At 37.3% G+C, this 23,100-nt stretch overlaps 2 protein-coding genes across 2 annotated transcripts in view; one reads left to right on the forward strand and one right to left on the reverse strand.

Annotated features, from left to right (window-relative positions):
- Nucleotides 1–2,490, forward strand: part of LOC308491509 (F-box/LRR-repeat protein 21) — a 54,019-nt gene extending 51,529 nt beyond the window's left edge. Inside the window, exon 7 of the mRNA XM_081035246.1 lies at nucleotides 138–2,490. The gene's annotated coding sequence lies outside the window, so the exon portion shown is untranslated. The remainder of the gene's footprint in view (nucleotides 1–137) is intronic.
- LECT2 (leukocyte cell derived chemotaxin 2) lies at nucleotides 2,173–8,226 on the reverse strand (the record flags this gene model as incomplete). The annotated part of the gene is made up of 4 exons (XM_081035249.1): nucleotides 2,173–2,339; nucleotides 5,051–5,196; nucleotides 6,602–6,698; nucleotides 8,181–8,226. The coding sequence occupies 4 exons, from the start codon at nucleotides 8,224–8,226 to the stop codon at nucleotides 2,173–2,175; spliced, it is 456 nt and encodes a 151-aa protein (XP_080891375.1).
- Nucleotides 8,227–23,100: the final 14,874 nt, after the last annotated feature.

Consider the following 23,100-nt stretch of genomic DNA (forward strand, 5'->3'; position numbering starts at 1 on the left):
CACCTAAAAGAAAAGGAAAAAACAAAACAAAACAAAAACCAAACAAAATCACCTCGTATATAATGCACCAGAGGGCGCTGTATTCTATTCCTTCCTAAGAAGTCCTTTGGTCTAAAGTTTGCATTTCCATTCAACAGATGTGAGAGTGCTTGTGGAATGCTAGGCAGAAGGCAACGTTCTTGCTCTACCTTGGGGAAGCTCTCCATTCCAGGTAATGAGTCTGGTTTTTAAAACTGTCACTTCAGAAGATTGATTATTTAGAAGGCTAAGCATAGAGTTCATTGTTCAAGCATTTTAGAGCTCTTTAAACATTGCCTTTAAAGTCGGTGTGCTGTTTCCTTTTTCTGTGTTCTCAGTGGAAGCACAGTCTTTGTCCTTTGAAAACAAAAGTAATTTCTGGAAACAACCTAAAGTTATTTGGCACTAGGAGATGAATAAGGTAGACAATCAAACCAGACAGTGCTTGTTATTGTTTTTTCTTTTTTAACCAAAAATTAAATTGTTAATTCACTAGCCTTGTATAAGACTTTATGAAACAGTAGAGGATAGTATCTAACTGGGTATGAGAAATTACTAACTGTGCTATATAGACTGAACTATTTGAGAACCATCATTAACTCTTCCTTTTCCCTGCACTCACCTGCTAGTCTTGTTAATTGTATAACACAGTTGTAATAATAAATACTCATGAAATCACTTCCCAACTGTAAAACTATAGAATTAAGAGTAACTTAAATTTGTCTCTGTGGTCCTTCCCTATCCAGTCCTTAGGTAACCCGTGTTCATTATTGGCTTGATTTCCTTTTATGTTTTTATCACATACTTATATGTTCCTAAAAATTGGGTTTTGGTTTTAATTTTTTTGATTTTATAAAAAGAGTATCATGTTATGTTTGGTCTTTTAAACTATTTTTTGGGCTCAAAATTGTATTGCTATGATTCATCCATTTTGTTATGTTCGCAGAGGTTCATTTATTACGACAGCTATATGATATTCTATAATTAACCACAATTTGTTTGTTCATCTCACTGTTGATGGGCATTTGACTTGTTCCAGGTTTTGCTGTGACAAATATTGATGTCCTGAACCTTCTTACACATATGTCCTAGTATACAACAACAGCCACTTCTCGCCAGTAGTAAAGTTTAATTACATTTTCCTCTAATATAGCTACACTAAGAATAGAGACATTCTGCTTGACTTTTCTACATTCTAAAAGGATTTAAGCAAAAAATTCATGAAGGGAGTTTCCAGAATGATGAATTCAACTTATTCATTTCTTATTGACTAAAATCTAGGGAGCCATAATTATTTCTGGTCCTTTGAACATTTGTGTGGTCTTATTTCCCCTTAATACCTTTGTCAAAATAACCAGGAAAAAAATAATATAGATATACAGTGATGTGTAGAAATAAGTAGCTCTGATATGCATATGGCTAGATGAGGCTGGCTGACTTGGTTCCATGAGATACTTCAGGTTAGGATAGACCTCTTTCTCTTTCTAATACTCCCTGTAATACAGTCGTACTGAAATCTACAATATTATATATTTTCTTAGACTACCATTATTCATTACCTAAATCTACCACTTGTATAGTGTGGGAATGTGTGGATATAAAGACCAGCAAATTCTGTCTTATCCATGCAAGCAGCTCACAATCCAACCAATTTGACAAACCTGAGGATGTTGCTGAAATTCTCTACAACCTTAATTCAAAAGAATCCTTCAGTTTATTCAGTTAATATTTATAAAGTGTGTATGTATGTCTACCCTGTACAACACTCTATTCTTGTACCATACAAACAGTTCAGGCTTTTTTCCCCCCAAGCACAAATCTAGTTTTAGAAGCGTTAAAAGTACAGTCTGGATCAGCTTGAATTTGTATGTTTATTTATCCTATGTATTTAGGACTAAGAAATCTTTAAAACAAAACAAACAAAAACTAAAGAACACCACCCCAGATCTTATAGGTTATAGAAAGGTCAGAAAGCCCTGAGAAGTTAGTTGACCTGCAAAAACATCCAAGTGGCAGTAAGCTGAAAACAAAACACTATTATCTTTCTTGCATTCATCATGCTTCTATTTGAACACAGATTTGAAAAGCAGGATATGCATTCAGGCTTTAAGAAGATGGCCTTCTGTCTAGAAGATCTGGTCATTTGTCTTCCACTTACAGGTACACAGTGGGATCACTCAAGTCACAGTTTTCAATATGTATGTGGGATTGTATGCCAGGATAAACCTTCTGCAACGGCAGTAGAGTTCCCAGTTTTTCTCCCTTCTTGATAGAACCTTTATATTTAATTGGCTTAATGTAGAACATTTTAATACAGAAACCTAAAAGAAAAGAAGTAAAATTGTTCATTATCTGGGTTTTAATAGTCTTGAATCAGAAATTCAAAAAAATAAGAACAGAAATGGGGGGAAAGGCAAAAAAAAAAACACTGGAGGGTTAATTGAACTTAACGAGGGAGTAGAAGAAAGTGACAAAATCATATCAGAAAAAAACACAAAAATTGCAAGATGCCCAAGGAAGAATAGATTCAAATGAAAATTTCATAAAGGCTTTGAAGAATAGCAGGAAAATACTAGGTGACTGAGAAAATTGACCCAGAACAATATCAACTCTAAGGCATATTCTAATAAGCTATTAGAATTTAAAGACAAGGAAAAATGGAAACAACTGGCATAAGAATATAAATCTTCCTAAATACCAAGAGAAAGATATTTTTTAAATATAGAAGACCCACCAAATGGAGAAATAGTTAATACAATACGATGATTATAACATAAAATAATATGACAGTGTTGGGACCAAATACATGTTATATCTTTAAATGCTAACCTTCCTATTAAATAGATTTTCTTATTGGCTCGAAAAGGAAAACCCAATTCTATGCTGTATATAATAAAACACGATAATTGAAAAATGCTAAAAATTAAGGGCTGGACAAATATTTGCCCAGAAAATGGAAGCCTAAAGGAAAACAACGTGATGATTCTGTTACCAGAGAGTGGAATTCAAGCCAAAAACCACTGAAACAAGACCAAAGAGGACAATTTATCATTAAAACCCAATGACGATGCAATTGTTGCAACTATCTATGTGCTATATAACAGAAACTGTGTATGTAAAGCAGAGACTATAGGAGATAGAAGGAGAAATAGATAGAAACCCACTAGTAGTAGAATACCATATGTCTGTGAAAATAGGTCAAGTAGACAGAAAACCTAAGTAAGGCTATAGAATTGTGCTTTCCAACATGGTAGCCACATGTGGCTAGTTAGTATTTAAAATGTGGCTAATCAGAATTAGATGTGCTTTAAGTATACAATACACACTAGATTTTGAAGATAGTACAAAAAAAGGTAAAATAAAATGTTAATTTTATATTAATTGTATTTTGAAATGAAAATATTCTGAAGATACTGGGTTAAGTAAAGTACATTATTAAAATTAATTTCACCTGTTTCTTTTACTTTCTGTGACTACTAGAAAATTGAAAATTACTTATGTGGCTTTTATTATATTCCTGTTGGATAGTACTGTATAGAAGATCTAAACAAAATCAATAAAATGTGTCTTATGTACATATATTAAACAGAATGTGTGCAAGATCTTTACACCGAAAACGAATACAACTGCTAATATAACAATGTAAGAAGATCTAAATACATGAAGGATATAACATATTCGTTGATTGGAGGACTCATTATTTTTAAGCTATCAGTTCTTCTCAATTTGGTCTATATAATTAATACAAATCCTGTCAAAGTCCCAGGAGGATTTTTGGTGGAAATTGAAAACTGATTCTGTAATTTGGAAATGCAAATGATCAAGCATTGCCAAGGCATTCTGAAAGAACAAAGTTAGAAGATTTATACAATCAGATATCAAGATGTATTTTAAAGCCATTAAGTCAGTGTATCTGCGAAATATTGACAAATGACTGATGAAACACAATAAATAGAAAGACCAGAAACAAAACCTCATATATTCAGACCCTGATTTATGACAAAAGATACCGTAGTGCAGTAGGGAAAACCTGGTCTTGTTAATAAGTTAATGGTACTGAGTCAATTAGATATCAATATGGTGAAAAAATCTTGAGCCCTATCTCATTCCTTACTCAATTCCAGATGGATTATAAATATAAATATTAAAGATGAGTAATAAAACTTATAAATGAAAACGGGAAGAAATTTTTATGATTTCAGGGTGACAAATGTGTCTTAAACAGGTAAGAAAAATGTATTAATAAAGAAAAATACTCAATTTGGATAAGAATGCAGGAATTAAAACTACATGCAAAACTATGGATGAATCTCACAAATGTGTGGAGTGAAAGAAACCTCATAAAAAGACTGCATGCTGTTTATTTATATCATTTTCAAAAACAAGCAAAACTAATATATGACAGAAAACTGATTACCTTTGCTGGGACTAATGACAAAAGGTAACACCAAACGTCCCTGGGATATTGCTGATGTTTTTTTTCTTGATCCGGCTGCTGGTTACACAGATGTTTTCACTTTGTGAAAACTCTTGGAGCTGTATACTTATGCTTTGTGCACTTTTCTGTGTGTCCCTTATACCTCAATAGAATCAACACAACCAAACAACCAGACCTGGAGCGCTAGGAGACACAGCTTTACCAAGAATATAGAGGCCTTTGTAAATATTTCACAGTCAGCTCTTGCAGAAATGCCAACATTTTCAAAGTGTGGGATTTGGGTAAATGAAAGTATCTATTCATGATGGTTAGTTTTGCTGAAAGTGATTTTGTTTGTAGATTGTTAAGCAAAACCACATGGGCCACAGAAAGAAAGCTCTCAGTCAGCTGCAGAGTCAGGTGGAACCTGTGCATAATGAAGACAATTTTAGGGGAAATGGTGGAACATCTCTCAGAATGCTTTAGTTGTTGTAGTTTGGTACCATGTGTCCTTTGCGTTCCAGGTTTTTACCATTTTGGAGGAAGTATGGAATATGCATTCAATAAACACCAAACATCTCCATATGTTTTCCAGGCATATACACCACCTCTTACCTCTTCCAGATATCCGTACACCATTATTGATGGCATTTTTGTTTTTATAAGGTTTCTCCTGGCCCGTGATCATTCCTGTGAATGGTGCATACACAGTAGATCCATCAGAACACAAGACATCCACACCCTGATGAGGCCTGTGGTTCCTGGGATGTAGATAAGAATGAACAGATTGAGGAACTGGCCTGGGAGCCTTATTCCCAGGAATTTTTGAATTCCCAGGAATTCAAAAATTGAAGCTCCTAGAACATGTGGGCATGTCCCAGGTTTCCTCATTCTGTTCCACCCAATTTTAACCTCCTTCCCTAAAGGTAGTAATAACCATGTTGTAAAGATTGAAGCATTGAAGGCAGCATTTGGTACTTGGGAAGCCTTTACAAAATATTAGCTATTATATGGCACTGGGGGGAAATGAGGCAATCCATATAAGTAAGTTTTATAGATACCTGAATCCTGACCCCTCCAAAGGCCACTTAGAAAAGAATTGTCTTTCTGTGGGAGCCTATCATAAAAGAATCGTGTTACTTTATTTTTCACTCAATGATCCAGAAGTTATCATAAATATCATTTACTGCATATGCTGTTTTAATACAGTGAGTGACACCGCCTGGGTTTATTAAAGTATATGGAGTGCAAACACAAAGTGATCCCAGATTGTGAGATCTCTTGAGGCTATCTCTAGCAATCCTCACTGTTGTCACTGTGCCTGCTCTTACTAGCCTCTTCTCCTTTCTAATAGGCTACTACCTGAAAAATGAGATTCACCAGGATTGTTGGAATTATGTGTAAAGCAACATTGAGCAGGTTCTAAACTAAGTCAAGTGCATAAACTTCAGGGTGTGTACTAACTGAGTCTTAATTTTGGCAATTCAGGCCATTTTCCCATATTTTGCATCTCTTAGGTATATTTCCAGGTATTCAAGGTTGTGTGGCAGTGTGTGTATAAGTGAGAGTTCCACAAAATTAGAATGGAGATCCATAATGCAGTTGGACACATGGCTATTTCATCAGAGAGTGGTATTCCCAAGGTGAGCTGTGCATTACTGAAAATTCACAAGTGTGTCCCTCATTATTTGGAAAAAATGGCCTGCACAAGGCCAGTCTCTGGTGACCAGCTCCCAGAGCCTGGGACCGTAAACTGTGGTTGGTTTCATAGGAAAAGGATCCAAGAGCCTGAATCCTAGTCCAGCCTTTGCCACCTCCCGCTGTGTTTGGTAGGTCCCTTAACCCTTTGGTACCTCAGTTCAATTTCCTCATTTATAAAATGGGATAGTAATATGTAATTTTCACCTTGGAACAAAGCAGTGAAATAAGTCAATATGTGAAAACAACACATGAAAACTTAGTCCATGCTTTGTTCCTGATTCAGAGCCCATACTTGAAGCAGAGTTCTTGGAAATGGCTCCAAAGACAGTAATGTAACTGGTTTCATCTCTGAGTTTTCCTGCTGTCCGAGGGAGATGACCATAATCACTTGAGGAAACATAGGGCAAGGACACTAAAAGAAGTTAAGAGCCCGAAGAATTTGTGGTTATTTGTGAAACCTCATACCTTTGAGCAGTGTACTGGCCACAGCCATGACTGTCGCACGTCCTGATCTCATTGGAAGACTTGCCAGCACATATATTAGCCCATGGGCCAGCCAGTGCTAAAAAGGAGAAACATGAGACGAGATTTCCTGACCTCAAGTATTTCCAGTCTCCACTTGCCTCATAAGTCTCCCAGTGGATTCTGAAAATCTCATTTTAACTATAGTTTTTCCCCCCAACTTTCAGTAGTTCATGGGAAGGTCTTCCTTTAACTCCTGATTCAGATGTAAAATTTTTCCCTGGCCACAGAAGTCTGTTTCATGACAGACAGAGTCTTTGTAAATGTGTCTGGATATTATAATTAACTTCCATCATTATAGTTTCATATTATCCACTAATAAATGGTGTAAATTGCACTTTTCAAATTTTCTTTGTTCATTGTTTGGCATGAGGACCACTATGTTTAGATTAAGAAAAACAATCAAACAGCATGGCTCAAAGAAATATCTCCGGAAATCTAAAGTAACTTTGAAATGTTTCCTTATTGTTAGTCCTAATAATCAAATCCAAGGAAATGTTTGCATTAAAGAAGAAACAAACTCTGACTAGCAAAGTTTATTTAATGCTAAATAAATCTCTTTCATATTAACAAACATGGAAGAGGGAGATTCTTAGAAATAAGACCATGTCAAACCAATTTAGCGTAGAGTGGAGTGAGAAGAGAAGGTGAGGAAGGGAATAGAAACAATTACATAAAAAATTTGAAGCAGTAAAACATGGAGGAGGGGGCAGGCTCTCTCTGTGTATTTTCTGCCAACTTTGTTTTAAGTGCAACTTCTCTTTAATAGAATAAGCACTTGATAAATGTTCAATTGAATGCAATTTCCCAGATTTCCAATGTTAACATTCACAGAGAGAGACTGTTAGCAAAATCATCCTTTCACTTCAAACAAACAAAAACAGAAGCAAAAACCAAGAACCTGCCCATTAGATCGTTGATTTCATTTAACAGTATTTCACGATTCATTGCTGTATGTGCTATGAAGAGAAGCCGCAGCATATGGCCACTAAGCATATTCTTTAATATACTTCTAAAAGATGAGTTTCGAAAGTCTGATACCTTATTGCCAAGCTTCAAGAGCAACATGTTGATCAAGATATACTACTATTATCACTTTTACAAGTAATATTTATCCTTGGGAATTGGGGTATATACTTATTAATTTATTCAATTTTTCTCTCCCACCGTGACTGTTAAGGGAGTGTTCCCCTTGTTCTAATCCACACCAGTCTCTGTTATCAGGAATTTTCTAAATCAGATTCTTACACAAACTTTTTATTTTCTAATTATGTTCCAATTAAGTCCTAGACCAAGATTGGGAGACTTTTTCTTAAAGTCCTCCCATTCCACTTTCATTAAAGAACCAGAACATCCAAGTGGAAATCATTGAGGATTCCCCCCTTGTATCCTTCCTATTCCGTTCTTAGTAACCAAAGGCACACATTTGTGCTATGATTGTGCTACTGATGACTTTTGAATCTATCATTGAAATGAGTTTTTAAAAATCAGCCAAGATTCTAAAATTCTATTTTTGACTTACCAGTCGAAATCAAAACAGCCAAAAGGAAAACTCCTGTGGAAAACATTTGGCTTTTGTTTCCCTATGACGTTCCTTCCTCTGATAAGTAGAATTGCTCCACACTCAAGTTTGAATAAATATTTTCTAGCTATTTAGTCTTAGAATTCTGCATCTGTCCTTTCTTTAGTATAAGACAGAAAAATATAAGAATGAGCAAGTCAAATTCTGATACTCCACAGGCAGCTCTTTGATTCACATGTAGGACCTATATAAAGGCTTTTTGAACTGAAGAAGCTGATTTTATTGGCAATGCTGACTAAATATTAACAGTGATAAGGCTAGGTGAAGAGTGTCCTCAGGCCTGTGGCTTCATAAATAACTGTGTATATAGTAAAATTACAAAAACATGCACAGACTAACTTTCGCATAATAGTTACTTTTGAGGAGGGAGGAAAATAGAATTGTGGAAGGCTATACAGAGGGCTTAAACTCTAACATACTTGATAAAAAATGAAAATATCTGAAGTAAATATATAAAAGCACTTAATTATTGGAGGTAGATCCATGGGTATTTGTATTATTCTCTGTACTTTTCTGTATATGTCAAACATACTCATATATTAGCATCTCCTGTTTACGCTTAACAGCAGATGAGACCCTGGAATTTTCTGTGGATACACCTCTGTGTCAGTAATTGGTCAGTTGCTGTGGGAGACTGAGGTTGTGGCCTCAATTCTTCACCCTCCCCTCATCCACGCCCTTGCCGCATCTCACAGGGGCCGTGAGGGGCTCTCCTAACCTTTGGTCTGTGGTTCAGCTATGTGATGCGCTTTGACCAATAAAACGAGGCGGAAGTGACAGACGGTACATCAGCAGTCTGAGCTCTGAGCCCTATGCGGCCTTGGTCTTTCTACTCACCTTCTTGTGTTTTGCCATCTTTGTGAGGAGAACATTCTCACACTAACCTGCTGGCCCCAGGAGGAGCATGACACTCGTGGAGCAGTCTCCTTAGCCACGCCTCCACAGCCGAAGCCAACCTGGCACACCCCTTCATTTACATAGAAAATCCCCAGCATTCAGAATGACTGAACACAACAAACTCCATTGTGTTTGAGGAAATATTAAGAGAACTACAGCAAATAGAAGCCGGCTAACTGAACATTTGTTCCGAATGAGGTTGGCTTATGTCCCATTTGAAGTGGAAGCCCAGGGCGAGAAGGCACTGTCGTCATTTTTCGTGTATAATCAGTGATTGTGAGGAATGTTTCAGATGCTTGCTACATGTTAGAGATCTTTTGATTAGAAAAGCTGATCTGTTAATAGACATCTTTGAATGAGATCTTTATCCTCTCTGAGTTGTACTTCCTCATAAAGAAATATATGTGGAAGGACAATTACTTGTTAGGCTCCAATTACTGAAGGGCGTTTAATTTTTGCAAGATAGAGTCGACTGTCCACATTCTAAGTCCACTTCTCATTTCTCCCCCATGCCTCATGCCTTGACCATTTTGTTTTTCTTAGCACTTTCACCAGAGGTGGAGAGGGCCAGGAGGAGGAGGAGAAATTCAAATTGGCTATAATTCAGGTTTGATGATACTGGTTATAAACACTATTTTTCCTCTATCAAGACTAACTAAAAGTTACTTGCCTCTTTCAGCACATCGTCCTCATCTCTTTTTAGAAAAGCTTGAATGAAAATAGTGTAGTAGAACTCATCCAATTGCAAAGCTCAGTTGTTTCTTCCTGTCTTATCTCTGCTTTTTTGTAACTCAGTCTTCTGTTTCTGACAAGGTAGGTAATGAGCTCGTGCTGAAATAGAAAAGTGAGAAGGCTGGCCGTATTCCATCAGTTCCTAAACAAATTGTTTCTGATCTGTTAATATTTTGTGATTGTCCTAGTCCGTGTAGGCTGCTATAACAAAATGCCATTGACTGCGTTGCTTATAAACAAAAGAAATTTATTTGTTACAGTTCCAGGGGCTGGAAGTCCAAGGTCAGGGTTGCCAGCATGACCGGGTTCTGGTGAGGGCCCTCTGCCAGGTTGCAGACTGCTGACTTTTCACTATGCCCATACTTGGCAGAAGGAGGCAGTAGAGCTCCATGGGTCTCTTATAAGGGCGCTAATTCCATTCATGAGGGCTCCATCCTCATGACCTAAGCACCTCCCAAAGGCCCCACCTCCTGATACCATCACATTGGCATTGGGATTTCAACATAGGATTTGGAGGGGGAGACACGAACATTCAAACCATAGCAGTGTTGATTACTATTAAGTCATAAATACAAAACAATAGAGAGAAACTAATTCACAGAGATGGCAAAGTTATAAATTTGAAGATGATCTCCCAGCAGAGTCCTATTCTCCCCCAGATTAAAAATACAAAGTTTATGGGACAAAAGTTTTAGAGATGTAATAAAATTTGAATGAATTAGCTAGAAGAAGAAAAGTTTGTGGGAATCCTGCCCACGTACACAGTGATAATACATAATTGTATGGGATAAATATAGTATATTGTTTGGGGTCACTGAATTTGTGTAGCTAACTAGACTCAGCTTTTATCGAGTCTACAAACAGGTTCAAGATTAAACAAGTACTACCACCACTTATATGCTGTGAACTTAAGTGTATGTCTTCTGTGTAAGACATGTAGGATCAAGAAAAATTAGGCTCGGTACTAGGATGATGAGAAAGCTTCTACTCTGCCAACCCCGAACACAAAACCTCGATAAACATTCACGGAATTGATTTGAACCAAACTATATGGCCGTCAGTGTAAAACTAGCCACTTTGCTTTCTACTTCAAGAGAGATTGGAAGGAGAACTGACTCTGGTGGTGAACACACAATGGGATTTATAGATGATGTAATACAGAATTGTACACCTGAAATCTATGTAATTTTACTAACAATTGTCACCCCAATAAATTAAAAAAGAGAGAGAGGGAGATTGATGAGCTCTAAAAACTTAGCATGCGTTAGAATGAAAAAAAAAGCAAACTAGGGAATTCCTGTACACTTTTGGTAATGTTGGCTGCTCCTGTGCACGAGCCCAATATGGGGCAGCCCTTCCTGAAATGTGTTCAGTTAAAATCAGAACTGATGTTTGTTTTATCTCATTATTTCTTTCGTTTGGTGAGGGCCGTGAGCTAATGAGCCTGATGTCATAAAGGTGATCCCTGTGAGTTACCTCTTCCTGTCCGAGAACCCCAGGCAGAGGCCTTGACCCTGGCCTAGCATCTCACAGATGGCAGGGACTTGTCCACCAATGTGCTGAGCTAGAGCACATAAAAGAATCAGAACAAATTTATTCCTACTCTTGGACTGATGTCTTCCTTCTCATCTACTACCGTGTTTCCCCGAAAATAAGACCTAGCCGGACAATCAGCTCTAGTGCATCTTTTGGAGCAAAAATTAATATAAAATTAATATATTTTAATTTTATTTTATATTTTACACCCGGTCTTATAGTAAAATAAGACCAGGTCTTACATAAAGTTTTGCTCCAAAAGATGCATTAGAGCTGATTGTCCGGCTAGGTCTTTTTTTCGGGAAAACACAGTAGAAAGTAGAATTGGGTGTAAGCCTTAGTCTGTTTCCAATGTTCGTGGCTGGAATAGGTAACTGACATCCTGAGATCTCATTAAAGATGACCTTGTTTATGGGCAGATTCTGGCAGCCCATGTGTCATGTTCATGTGCGGTGTGTACTGCAAAGGGCCTCTGAGGTCCTTGTTCTGATTGTGAGTCCCTTTGTCGATTGTAGGTAAATGTTAAAGATGTTTGCCCCGATGGTATGTATAGGCAGATATCTTTCCTTGCCAATTGTCTCCCCTATTCTCTTATTTCTCTCTGATAAGCCATTAACCAAAGAAAACTTGATTTTCTTCTGTTAAGGCTAATTGTGTCCTTTTGTTGAGAATTTCCTTATTGATTTTTAAGAAGTAACTATTTTTTGTCTTGTTACATGTAATACATTTTTCCTGCAAATATTACCCCAAAATTAAAAAAAAAAAAAGTATAAAACCAATTTCCCATGAACATTTTGGGTGTATCTTGTTTCTCTTTTTATTTTTATCTGTCTCTCTTGTCAGGAAAATATCCATGTTTTCTTAAATACATACTGTCTTCAACTGAGCATAGTGCTAAAAGTTAAATGCAAGAAAAGACTAAGGGTTTTAATAGAACACTAAATAACAGATGAGTTAAAGTGTTGGGTATGTGCAAGTGCTTCTATTTGGGTAAAATTTACATGAAACCTTTTTGGTTTTTCCTTAGCTGTGGGAATCATGGGTGAGAATGCACAGAAATCATTTCTTCACTATCTTTGATCTTTGGTTCGGTCTGTAGTTTGGAGGCCTTGTGCTTTGCAAAGGGTTGTTGGCCTGGGTGACTCCACTAAATACCTGGGCTCCCTCCCTCTCTCTTGTGTTTCACCGGACCGAACCTACCTAGAAGCAGCAGGCTGTGATAAGCTACTGATTTAGTAACCACATGCATTCAGAAACCTGAACTGCATCCAGAACCACTCTACAAAAGTCTGCCTCGTCATGATGAGAGTAAAGAAAGCATTAAGTACACATGTTTAGGCTGGTGGAAGCCGGAGTTTAGTGATGAGTCCACACTTGGTATCTTCCATGATTTGAAAATGCTAAATAAACAATTAAATCATGAATTCTACCTGCCCTAACCCCACCCCACCCTTTTGTCCCACCCCCTGCAAAAATCCTCTGTGCTGACAGAGAATGGAAATAATTATAAGTATGAATCATGAGTCAGCACTGCTTTGGGAGGTGAAATAAGCAAGGGAATGGGATTTGGTTACAAAAATAATGTGGAGAATTGTTTCTAAGTTTTCTAACGTATGGGGTGGTTGACTTATCCTAGAAGAACGAAAAGAAGCATTTTCTAATAAGCCATTTCCTTTTTCATTGCTGGAGTAATGGAGAAGACAGATTGTCATCCTGACACTGGAGCACTGGGTTTGATTTGCTTTAAATTAAGTTGTAAACTACTGAAGGTGAAAAGCTCTCTTTATGAAATGTGGACACACAGTACAACTTGGTATCATGTCTAATGCAGCACCTGGAGGTTGGAGGGATGTGGCCAGGAGGTTTTCTAGCTACCAGAACCCCCTCAGAGTATTGTCTAAGTCAGAGTGGCAAATACACAGTGCATATACCATACTTTCTTGCCTGTATCCAAGGGAGACGTGGACCACCGGGCATGCTAGTCTGCCAGACTATACTCAGACATGGCTTCACAATCTTGCTCATCACAGAATCTTTCCCAGTTGGTAATTTATTGAAGTCAGCATACGGATGAAAACCTACTTGTCATCCTGAGTGAGGTGAATTTAAATAATTTACCTTAATCCCGAGTCTGGCCCTTAGTTTTTTCAGTGTCCTAGACTCGAACTCAGGGAGAGTGATTCAAGTTTCTCAAGTTACTGGAAGCCAAATAAATGGACACAGATAGATAGATGATTGACAGATGATAGACAGATAGAGATAGATGATCTCCCTTCTTGTTATTTGAATCCTTGGAAAAGTGGTTTGATGAATGTGGAATGAGAGCAAAAAGAAATGAAGAATTTTAAGGGCATTTCCAACCAACTGTGTGATCCGGCCTGAAATCTCTTCCCTTTCTCCTGATACAATAGACTGGAAAACGTTTTCCCCTTGGGTGACACCAAATGAGCCCATGAACCTCGGCGCCTTGATTTCCTTTCTAGATCCCTAGGCTCATGTATTTCAATGGGGTGTATCTGGAGATAGGCCAGGTAACATAAAAAGCCAAGGGATAAACATGGTGACATAAGGTACCAGTGTTTCTTTAGTACTTGGAAATGGGGGAAGAGGAATAACCATTATATTACATGTATGTGTTTTTTACATCTGCTAACATAATTAATCTTTTTCTTACATATTGAGATTTATTACTGTATGCCATAAAATTCGCCGTTTTAAAGTATGCGGTTCAGTGGTTTTTAGTATATTAAAAACTCATGCAATCATTGCCACTATCTAGTTCCAGAACATTTTTATCACCCTAAAATGAAAAACCACACACATTAACACATTAACAGTCACTCACCATTCCCTTCTTTCTCTAGCTCCTGGCAGCTTTTAATCTACTTTTTCTCTCTGTGAATTTCCTTATTCTGGACATTTCTTATAAATGAAATCATACAATATGTGACTTTTTGTATCAGGCTCCTTCCACTTACCATAAAGTTTTCAAGTTTCATCCATGTGGTAACATATATGACCATTTTATTCCTTTTTATGACTGGATGATATTTCATTGAGTGAATACACTACATTTTGTTTATTCATCTGTTGATGGACACTTGGATTATCTCTACTTTTGGTGATTATGAATAGTGCTGCTATGAACATTCCTGTGCAAGTTTTTGTGCAGACATATGTTTCCACTCCTGTTGGGTATACAAGGTCGGACAATTAAGTTCACGAACTTGTTGTAAGGATGTTGCTAACCTTTTTGATATCAGAAGGATTATTGATTATGAATTTGTACCAACTGGAAAAACAGCTAACCAAGTTTACTATTTGGAGGTGCTGAAAAGGCTGAGTGAAAAAGTTGGATGACGTGAACTTTTCGCCAACAATTCATGGCTCCTGCGTCACAACAAGGCACCAGCTCACAAGGCACTCTCCTGAGAGAGTTTTTAGCCGGTAAACAAATAACTGTATTGGAACACCCTTGCTACTCACCTGATCTGGCCCCCAATGACTTCTTTCTTTAACCAAAGATAAAGGAAATATTGAAAGGAAGACATTTTTATGACATTCAGGACATCAAGGGTAATACGTTGACAGCTGTGATGGCCATTCCAGAAAAAGAGTTCCAAAATTGCTTTGAAGGGACTAGGCACTGGCGTTGATGCATAGCTTCCCAAGGGGGAGTACTTCTAAGGTGACCATAGTGATATTCAGCAATGAGGTATGTAGGAAGAGTGCATGAACTTAATTGTCAGACCTCGTATACCTAGGAGTGGAATTGCTGGGTTACATGGTAACTCTGTGTTTAACTTTTTGAGGAACTGTAAACTATTTTCTAAAGTGGCTGCCTTAAATACAGAGAAAAACTAATGGTTGCTAGATTGGCAAGGGGTTGGGGGTGAGGGACAGGTGAAGGGATTAGAAAATACAAATTGGTAGTCACAAAATAGTAACAGGGATGTGAAATATAGGTAAATATAGATATATAGATATAGATAGATATGGTCACGGGATGTAGAGTACAACATAGGGAATATAGTCAGGGGTATTATAATAGCTATGTACGATTTCAGATGGGTAATAGACTTGGGGAGTTACCACTTTGTGAGGGGTGTAAAGGTCTAATCATTATGTTGTTTTGTACACCTGAAACTAATACAAAAAAAGAGAGAGAACAGAAAATATAGTAGGAAATAAATTACCAGTTATACTTTGTTAAAACAACACAGCTCTAATGAACATGAACCTAGTGTGCTCAAGTGAAAATTGGGAAACAGAACTTGAATTGGGATAAGCAAATGAACATATTAAATCTTCTTGTCAGTGACTCCAAAAGTAAATAATAAAAATCAAATAATATAAAGTGGCCGCGTCACATTACATTCCCACCAGCATTGTATGAGTTTCAATTTCTCTACATTCTCATCAACACTTATTATTATCTGTCTTTTTAATTATAGCCATCCTTGTGGATGTAAAGTGGTATCTCGTGGTTTTGACTTGAATTTCTACATCTTTTCTTGTGCGTATTGCCCATTTGTATATCTTCTTTGGAGAAAAGTCAATTTAAATCCTTGGCCCAGCTTTTAATTGGATTATTTATCTTTTCATTGTTGAGTTGTGAGAGTTCGTTATGTATTCTGGATACTAGATCTTTGTCAGATACATGATTTGCGAAATTTTTTCCCATTATGTGGGTTGTCTTTTCAGGTTCTTGATAGTGTTCTTTGAAGCACGGAAGTTTTTGCTTTTAATGAAGTTTAATGTATCTGGTTTTTTCCTTTGGCTGCTTGTGCTTTAGGTATCATATCTAAAAAACCATTGTCCAATCCAAGGTCATGAAGATTTAAGTTTATCTTTTAAGCTAAGGGTGTTATAATAATTTTGTCTTTTGCATTTAGGTCTTTGATTCATTTTGAGTTAGTTTTTGTATATGATGTGAAGTAGGGGGTCCAAATTCTTTTTTTGTTTTGTTTTGTTTTGTTTTGTTTTGTTCTGGTATCTAGATATCCAGTTCTCCCAGGATCGTTTGTTAAAAAGACTATTATTTCTCCTATTTAATTTTCTTGGCACCCTTGTCAAAATTGAATTGGCCATTCTATTTCAATTCTGGACTCTCAGTTCTATTTCATTGATATGTCTGTGCTATGCCAATACCATACAAACTTGATCACTGTAACTTTATAGTAAATTTTGAAATCAGGAAGTGTAATCTTCCAACTTTTTCTCTTTTTCAAAATCGTTTTGGTGATTCTGTGTCCCTTGCATTTCTATATGAATTTTAGAATTGGCTTATCATGTTCTGAAAAAAAACTGAAACACAACTGAAATTTTGATAGAGATTGAGTTGGATCTGTAAATCAATTTGGAGAATATTCCGTCTTAACAATATTAAGTCTTCCAGTCCTTGAACATGGGATGTCTTTCCATTTTTAGGTCCACTTTAATTTGTTTCAATATGTTTTATAGTTTTTTGAGTTAAAACTTTGCACTTCATTTATTAAATGCACTACTTATTTTATTCTTTTTGATGCTATTATATAAATGGAATTGTTTTCTTAATTTCATTTTCAGAAATGAAAAGTGTTAGCTCTAATAGTTTTTATTTTTTGATTGATTCCTTAGAATTTTCTATATACAAAGTTGTGTCATCTGCAAATAGGTTTTTCTCATTCCTTTATTCCTCTATTACTGCCTCTTTTGTGTTCAATAAATTGTTCACATGTGTTCACTTCCTAGTGTGCTTTTAATTTCTTTGATTATATAATTTTTAGTTATTTTTCTCAATGCTTGCCCTGGTGATTGTAACTTATAACAATCTAATCCAGATTAATACCAACTTAATTACAATAGTATACAAAATCTTGGCCCATATACAGCTCCATTCCTTCCCTCCTCTTTAGTACTGTTGTACAAATTACACCTTTATACATTGTGTGCTCATCAACACAGATTTATAATTATTGCTTTATTTACCTATATAGTTACCTTTACTAGTGCTCTTTATATTTTCATGTGGACTTAAGTTACTGTCTAGTGTCCCTTCATTTCAGCATCAAGGACATCCTTAGCATTTCCTATAGAGCAGATCTGCTAGCAACACATTCTCTCAGTTTTTGTTTATCTGGGAATGTCTTAATTTCATTTTTGAAGGACAATTTTTCCAGATATAGAATTCTTGGTTGTTAACTTTTTTGCTTTCTGTACTATGTCATCCCACTGTCTTTTGGCCTCCATAATTTCTGGTGATAACTCAGTTGTTAACCTCCTCGAAAATTCCCCATATGTGATAGGCTCCTTCTCTATTTTGGCTTTCAAGATTCTAGTTTTTATCTTTTTGTTTTGTTTTGTTTTTTGACAGTATGATTATAATGTGTCTCTTCTTTGAGTTTTCAGGTTCATCTTACTTGGATTTTTTTTTATTAGCTTCTTGGTTGTGAAAATTAATATTTCTCGTCAAATTTGAGAAGTTTTCACCCATTATTTACTGAAATTTTTTTAGGCCCCTTTCTGTCTCTCCTATCCTTCTGAAGGAACTCTAGAAGGAACTCCCATTATAAATATGTTGGTATGTTTTAGGGTGCCCCAAAGATCTCTGAGGCTTCGTTTCTCTTCACTTATTTTCCTTTGTGCTCCTCAGACTGGATAATCTCAGTTGATGTATTTTCAAGTTTGGTGCTTTTTTTTTTTTCTTCTGCCTGCTCAGATCTGCTGTTGAATCCCTCTAGAGAATTTTTTTTTTTTTAATTTTGGTTACTGTGTTTTCCAACTCTAGGATTCTTATTTGGTTTTATGTATAATTTCTATCTCTTTATTAAAATTGTCTATTTGGTGAGACTTTATTCTCATACTTACCTTTTGTTCTTCATACATAATCTCCTTCAATTCTCTGAACATGTTTAAAGTAGCTGATTTAAGTCTTTTTCTAGTACTTGCAATGTCTGATTTTCCTAAGGGACAGTGTCTGTGCTCAATCCTTACATGAAGTTCTGTGGCTGTATTTGGCCATCACAGCCATGACCCCATGGGAAGTACTTGTACCTGTGTAGAATGTAAATGTCCTTTATCTACTGTGTGCTAAAGGCAGAGAATCCAAACTAAGGAGGCTACTTCTCATAACTCATTCAATCATAATGTCTGCCTTCATGGTTTACAACCACTAATATATTACCTAAGGTCGCTCTCAAGAATTCTTGTGAACCAGTTGACTCCCTATCTCCGGCATACCTTTATAGCTAAAAGACATTGGTGGTCACCTACACAAAATAAAATAAGATCACTCTAGCCTGTGAGGTTTAAATTAGACATAAACTTTCCCAGTAAAAGTTCTCTTTGTTCCGTTAAGTACAATTATGCAATCAAAGAAGACTTTCCACCTCTTCCATTCTTTTCAAATAAGAGTCTCTTGATTTAAAAAATCCTGCTTGACAATTCTGTATGGGAAATGACCATTTGATTCTAAGATTCCAGAAGACACTAAGCCCCAGTCAAAAGACAACCCTCACTCTATCAAATACTTACAGACCCACAGTTGGCATGTTTCCTCGCCCTGTTTCACCATCTGCTAGTACTTTGACCAGCAGAAAGCAAACAGCCCAGGGCCACCTAGGGAAACACAGATTACCCTAAACCATGGCAAACAGATGTGATTGGCGCACTGAGCTTTGAACCCTGAAATTGCACCACACACAGACATGGTTAGAGCATTGCCAGAGGTTACAACATACGCATTCTTGGCACCATTGTTATGGTTGACTCAGACCAGCTAAACATCTAAACCAAGTGATAAATGAACTCTGACCATTGAAGAAACGATGCTCTCCTGTTCAGGGATTAAAATGTCTCTCTAGCTACTGGTATCTCCTAAAAAAGGAACTGTCAACATGAACGACCCTCAAAGTTACAATACTACTTCACTGTTCAAGAACACAAGCCATCACACATTTGGTGGGCAATGTGTGCAAGGTACTTAATTAAACGCTGTGAGAAAGTGGAGATGGGGAGGGAGGCAAGCAAGGCAGGACCATACTGAGGATCTCTCACATCAACCCTGGATGTGAGAATGAGGGTGAATGTGGGCCCAGGAAGAGTGAAACAGGTAGAGGGAGTGTGGGTTGTCCTGTAGCTGGCTGAGACCATGAAGCATTTCCGAGGGAAATCAAGCTGAATCCCACAGTTTGCTTGTTTCCAACAATGAAGATGGAATTTTTGAATTTCATTTGACTCTAGGGAGATGTGGAATATTTGTGTTGGATGCTCTGAGAGAGGATAGGGAAGTCATTATTAGGTATTTAAATACATTTGTGCAGGACTAGATACATCTGTGTTTTTATCTCTTTCAAAGGTTGTTTTAAAATTGTTTTTTGAGAAGGTATATCAGAGATAGAAAACATTTTATTTTTGTTATTGCTAAGTAGGAACTATCAAGAAAAGGAAGTTGGTTGGGCCTGCTGGACCTAAATAAGTAAATAAAAGACAACAACAGAGATTGTGACCTCCGGAATAGGTCACCTTACTTAACCTGTACCTTAGCCAGACAACAGGGTAAACAGAAGTTCTTAGAGAAAATGGAATAGTCCTAGGCCGGAAGCATCTTCTGTGGTTCCAAATTCAGATAATGTCTTTCTACTGGAGATGTTTTCTCTCTACAGTTAATAAAAGGGTACCCATAGATATCAGTCAGGGTTCTCCAGAGAAACAGAACCAGTTGTGTGTGGGGGGGGCGGGGGGGGTGTATACACAAAATAATAACATAGATATAGTGTATATAGACAGCATAAATACAAAATAACCCTCTATGTACCATATGGTCTATATGTATATAGACAGAGTTAATGAGAATGAATTATTTTAAGGAATTTGCTCACGCAATTGTAGAGGCTGGCATGTCCAAAATCTGTAGGGCAGGTGGGCAGGATGGAGATCCAGGAAGGAGCTTGTATTGGAGCTTGGAGTCTGAAGGCAAACTGGAGGCAGATTTCCCTCTTCCTTGGGGAACCTTTATCTTTTTTCTCTTAAGCGCTTCAACTAACTGACCCCAGTTAGTTGGGGTTGTCTCCACCCACATTGTGGAGAGTAATGTGCTTTACTCAAAGTCAACGATTTAAATTAAATTAAAAATTACCATCACAGAGATGTTTAAGTGGTGTTTGACCAAATATCTGCGTACCGTGGCCTAGCCAAGGTGATACATAAAACTAACCATCATACCATCCTGGTTCCTTTGCTTCAGGAATAAGAATTTCACTGTGTGCTTTGACTTCAAGAGTTGAATTAGAACAGAAACAAATTTGGCCTGCAGTGGAGCCTGCTGCATGGGAGCCTTCTGGGGCTTCAGGAAATTTCATTTTGTTAGCTTAATTTATGGAAGCTTTACATACCTAATTACAATCTCATTGAAAACTTGCCTTATGGTCTGTCGACTTTAAAACTTTTAGTGAGGAGTTAGAGGAGAAATAAGATATAACAAAAATGATTAAGCCAGGGAAACATCCCTCATTCCCATGTTTCTTTAGTATGTTTTGCATTTTGTGAGCACTCTACAGCTCTCTTTGTGTTTTACCACCAAACCATACAGAAACAGAAGGGTCAGCAGAGCATAGCCAGGAGTGGGTGGTGTGCTAGAGGAAACGGAGATTAAAAGCAATGTTAGTTGAAAGAGGGATTTCCGGACCATGGTTTTTAAAACACAAATCACCTATTTAATGACTTAGTGTTTTTTTGATCATTATCAAATATTTTGAAACATCTTTTTGTTATCAAAAGTTACAGTTTGTCCCTTTCTACCCAAAACCTTGCAAAAAAAAACCCAAAAAACATTTAAAATGTTGCTTTGCCAGAATTATAGATGGGTTACACGTAATCCTCCATTTGATGATTTAGGAGACTTTATTCCTTAGTGTTGCTTTTAAAGAGAACAAAGCACCTTTTTGGTTTTGCCTTTTACTACCTCGTTTGTTCCTGCTCCTTGTTTGTGCCAAAACTGAAGCTCTGACAAGTTAGGTGATGACTGTCTGACCTTGACTCTTGGGAAAGCTCTCTTCTGCATCCATTGTCCTGTCTCCAAGGACGGTCTTTCTGGGATGACTGCTAATTCCCAGTCTCTCGGAACCACACGAGCCCCAGGCATGAATATGTAGGAGAGAGATTTTCCCTTGTATGTCTCGCTTTCACCTAAAGCACAGATTGTCCAGAGCAGAGATAGTGCTGTCTTCTGTGAGAGACTGAAAATGTGAGAGTCAGGGGACCTAATGAGGTGATGTATGAAGGTGAGGGGTTGGTCTGGAACATGGATGGAGAATAAGAGACGATAAACATTTTCAAGTGGGGACAAGATATATGGGGGAGCTCGTGTAGAATAGCCTCTATCTCCTGAGATTGTTAAGTAGAAAATATGAAGGTGATAAGAAAATGACTATGAACTTGATATTAAGCATGGTTTGGACCGGCTACTGCAGCTGAGAAATAAGAAATGAAGGATTGCCAAGCAGTTGGGTTCCAGGAAGCCAGACTCTGAGACTCTCAGCAGTGTCTGGCTGCCCAGGAGTGGGAGCAGAGGACATGACAGAGGCGGATAACCAGGTAGCTAAAATCCAGGGTTGACAAGCTTGATTGGAAGGGCTAACCTTGAGTTCTAAGCTAGACAGAGAGGCAAGAAAGAAGCCAGTTGGGAACATGGGAGAGGTCTGAGAAGCTACAGTCATAATAAGATGAACCGTGGCAGGATCACGCTGTCTCTCCTTCCTGCATCAACCACCACCATGCGTCCTTGTGAGTTTGTCTACCCTGAACACTCTTTTCTTCCTTTTCTTCTATGTAAATGCCCTTCCCATCCTTAAGGTTCAGGTCAAGTCCTACCTCCTCCATGAAGTTGTCCTAGCTGTTTCTAGATTTGTCAGCACCCCTTCTCGAAACTCCTTCAGAATTTTTCTTCTGGGACACTTACATTATTTTAGAATTATGGTCATATTGTATCCAATGTATGTATCTCACTTCCTTATGAAGATGTAAAGCCTCTTGAGGGATAAAAACTGAGTCATAAGCTGCTTTTATTTTTCTAACATGGATAAACACTATATGAATAAAAATATGCTTCATAAAAAAGTATTGGTCGATTATCCAGTAAATGGCATTACTGTCATACACTTATTCTGAGACTGTTTGGTGGATTTTGTTAGATTTTTGATATTTGAGAATTTGCAATATGCTGTCCTGGTCACTCGTGAGAAGTTCAAAATATATGTCTAATAACTCTTATTTCCAATATTATTTATCTCTGTGAACCATTTGATTTCAATAAAATATTCCCGGGAGAGGGGATCCCAAGCATTTATTTGCACAGTTATTAAACTATGAAAGAATCAAAAAAACTGACTTTCTCCAGACATGTTTGTATTTTCTTGGATTAAATATAGAGCAGATTTGAGCTTTCTTTTAATTCGGTGACCAACATCTAGCAACAAGTAAATATTAAACGATAGGTTGTGATGAAGGAGAACAATTAGTGTATTGTACAGAAGATCATTTCTCTGCATGGAACAAAATGGCTGCTGGCAGGTCAACTAGACCTCTAACTAGCTGGTTGCCTTGGACAAGGGACTTCCTTTTTCTCTTTCATTGTCCTCATGCACGAGATGCGTGAGTGGACTTCCGGCTTAAACAGTGTAGTTGTTGGAAACCCCGTGTGTGCCCTGCCGGTCTG

Source organism: Rhinolophus hipposideros, assembly GCF_964194185.1.
Source record: "Rhinolophus hipposideros genome assembly, chromosome: 23".
NCBI classification, from domain to species: Eukaryota; Metazoa; Chordata; class Mammalia; order Chiroptera; family Rhinolophidae; genus Rhinolophus; species Rhinolophus hipposideros.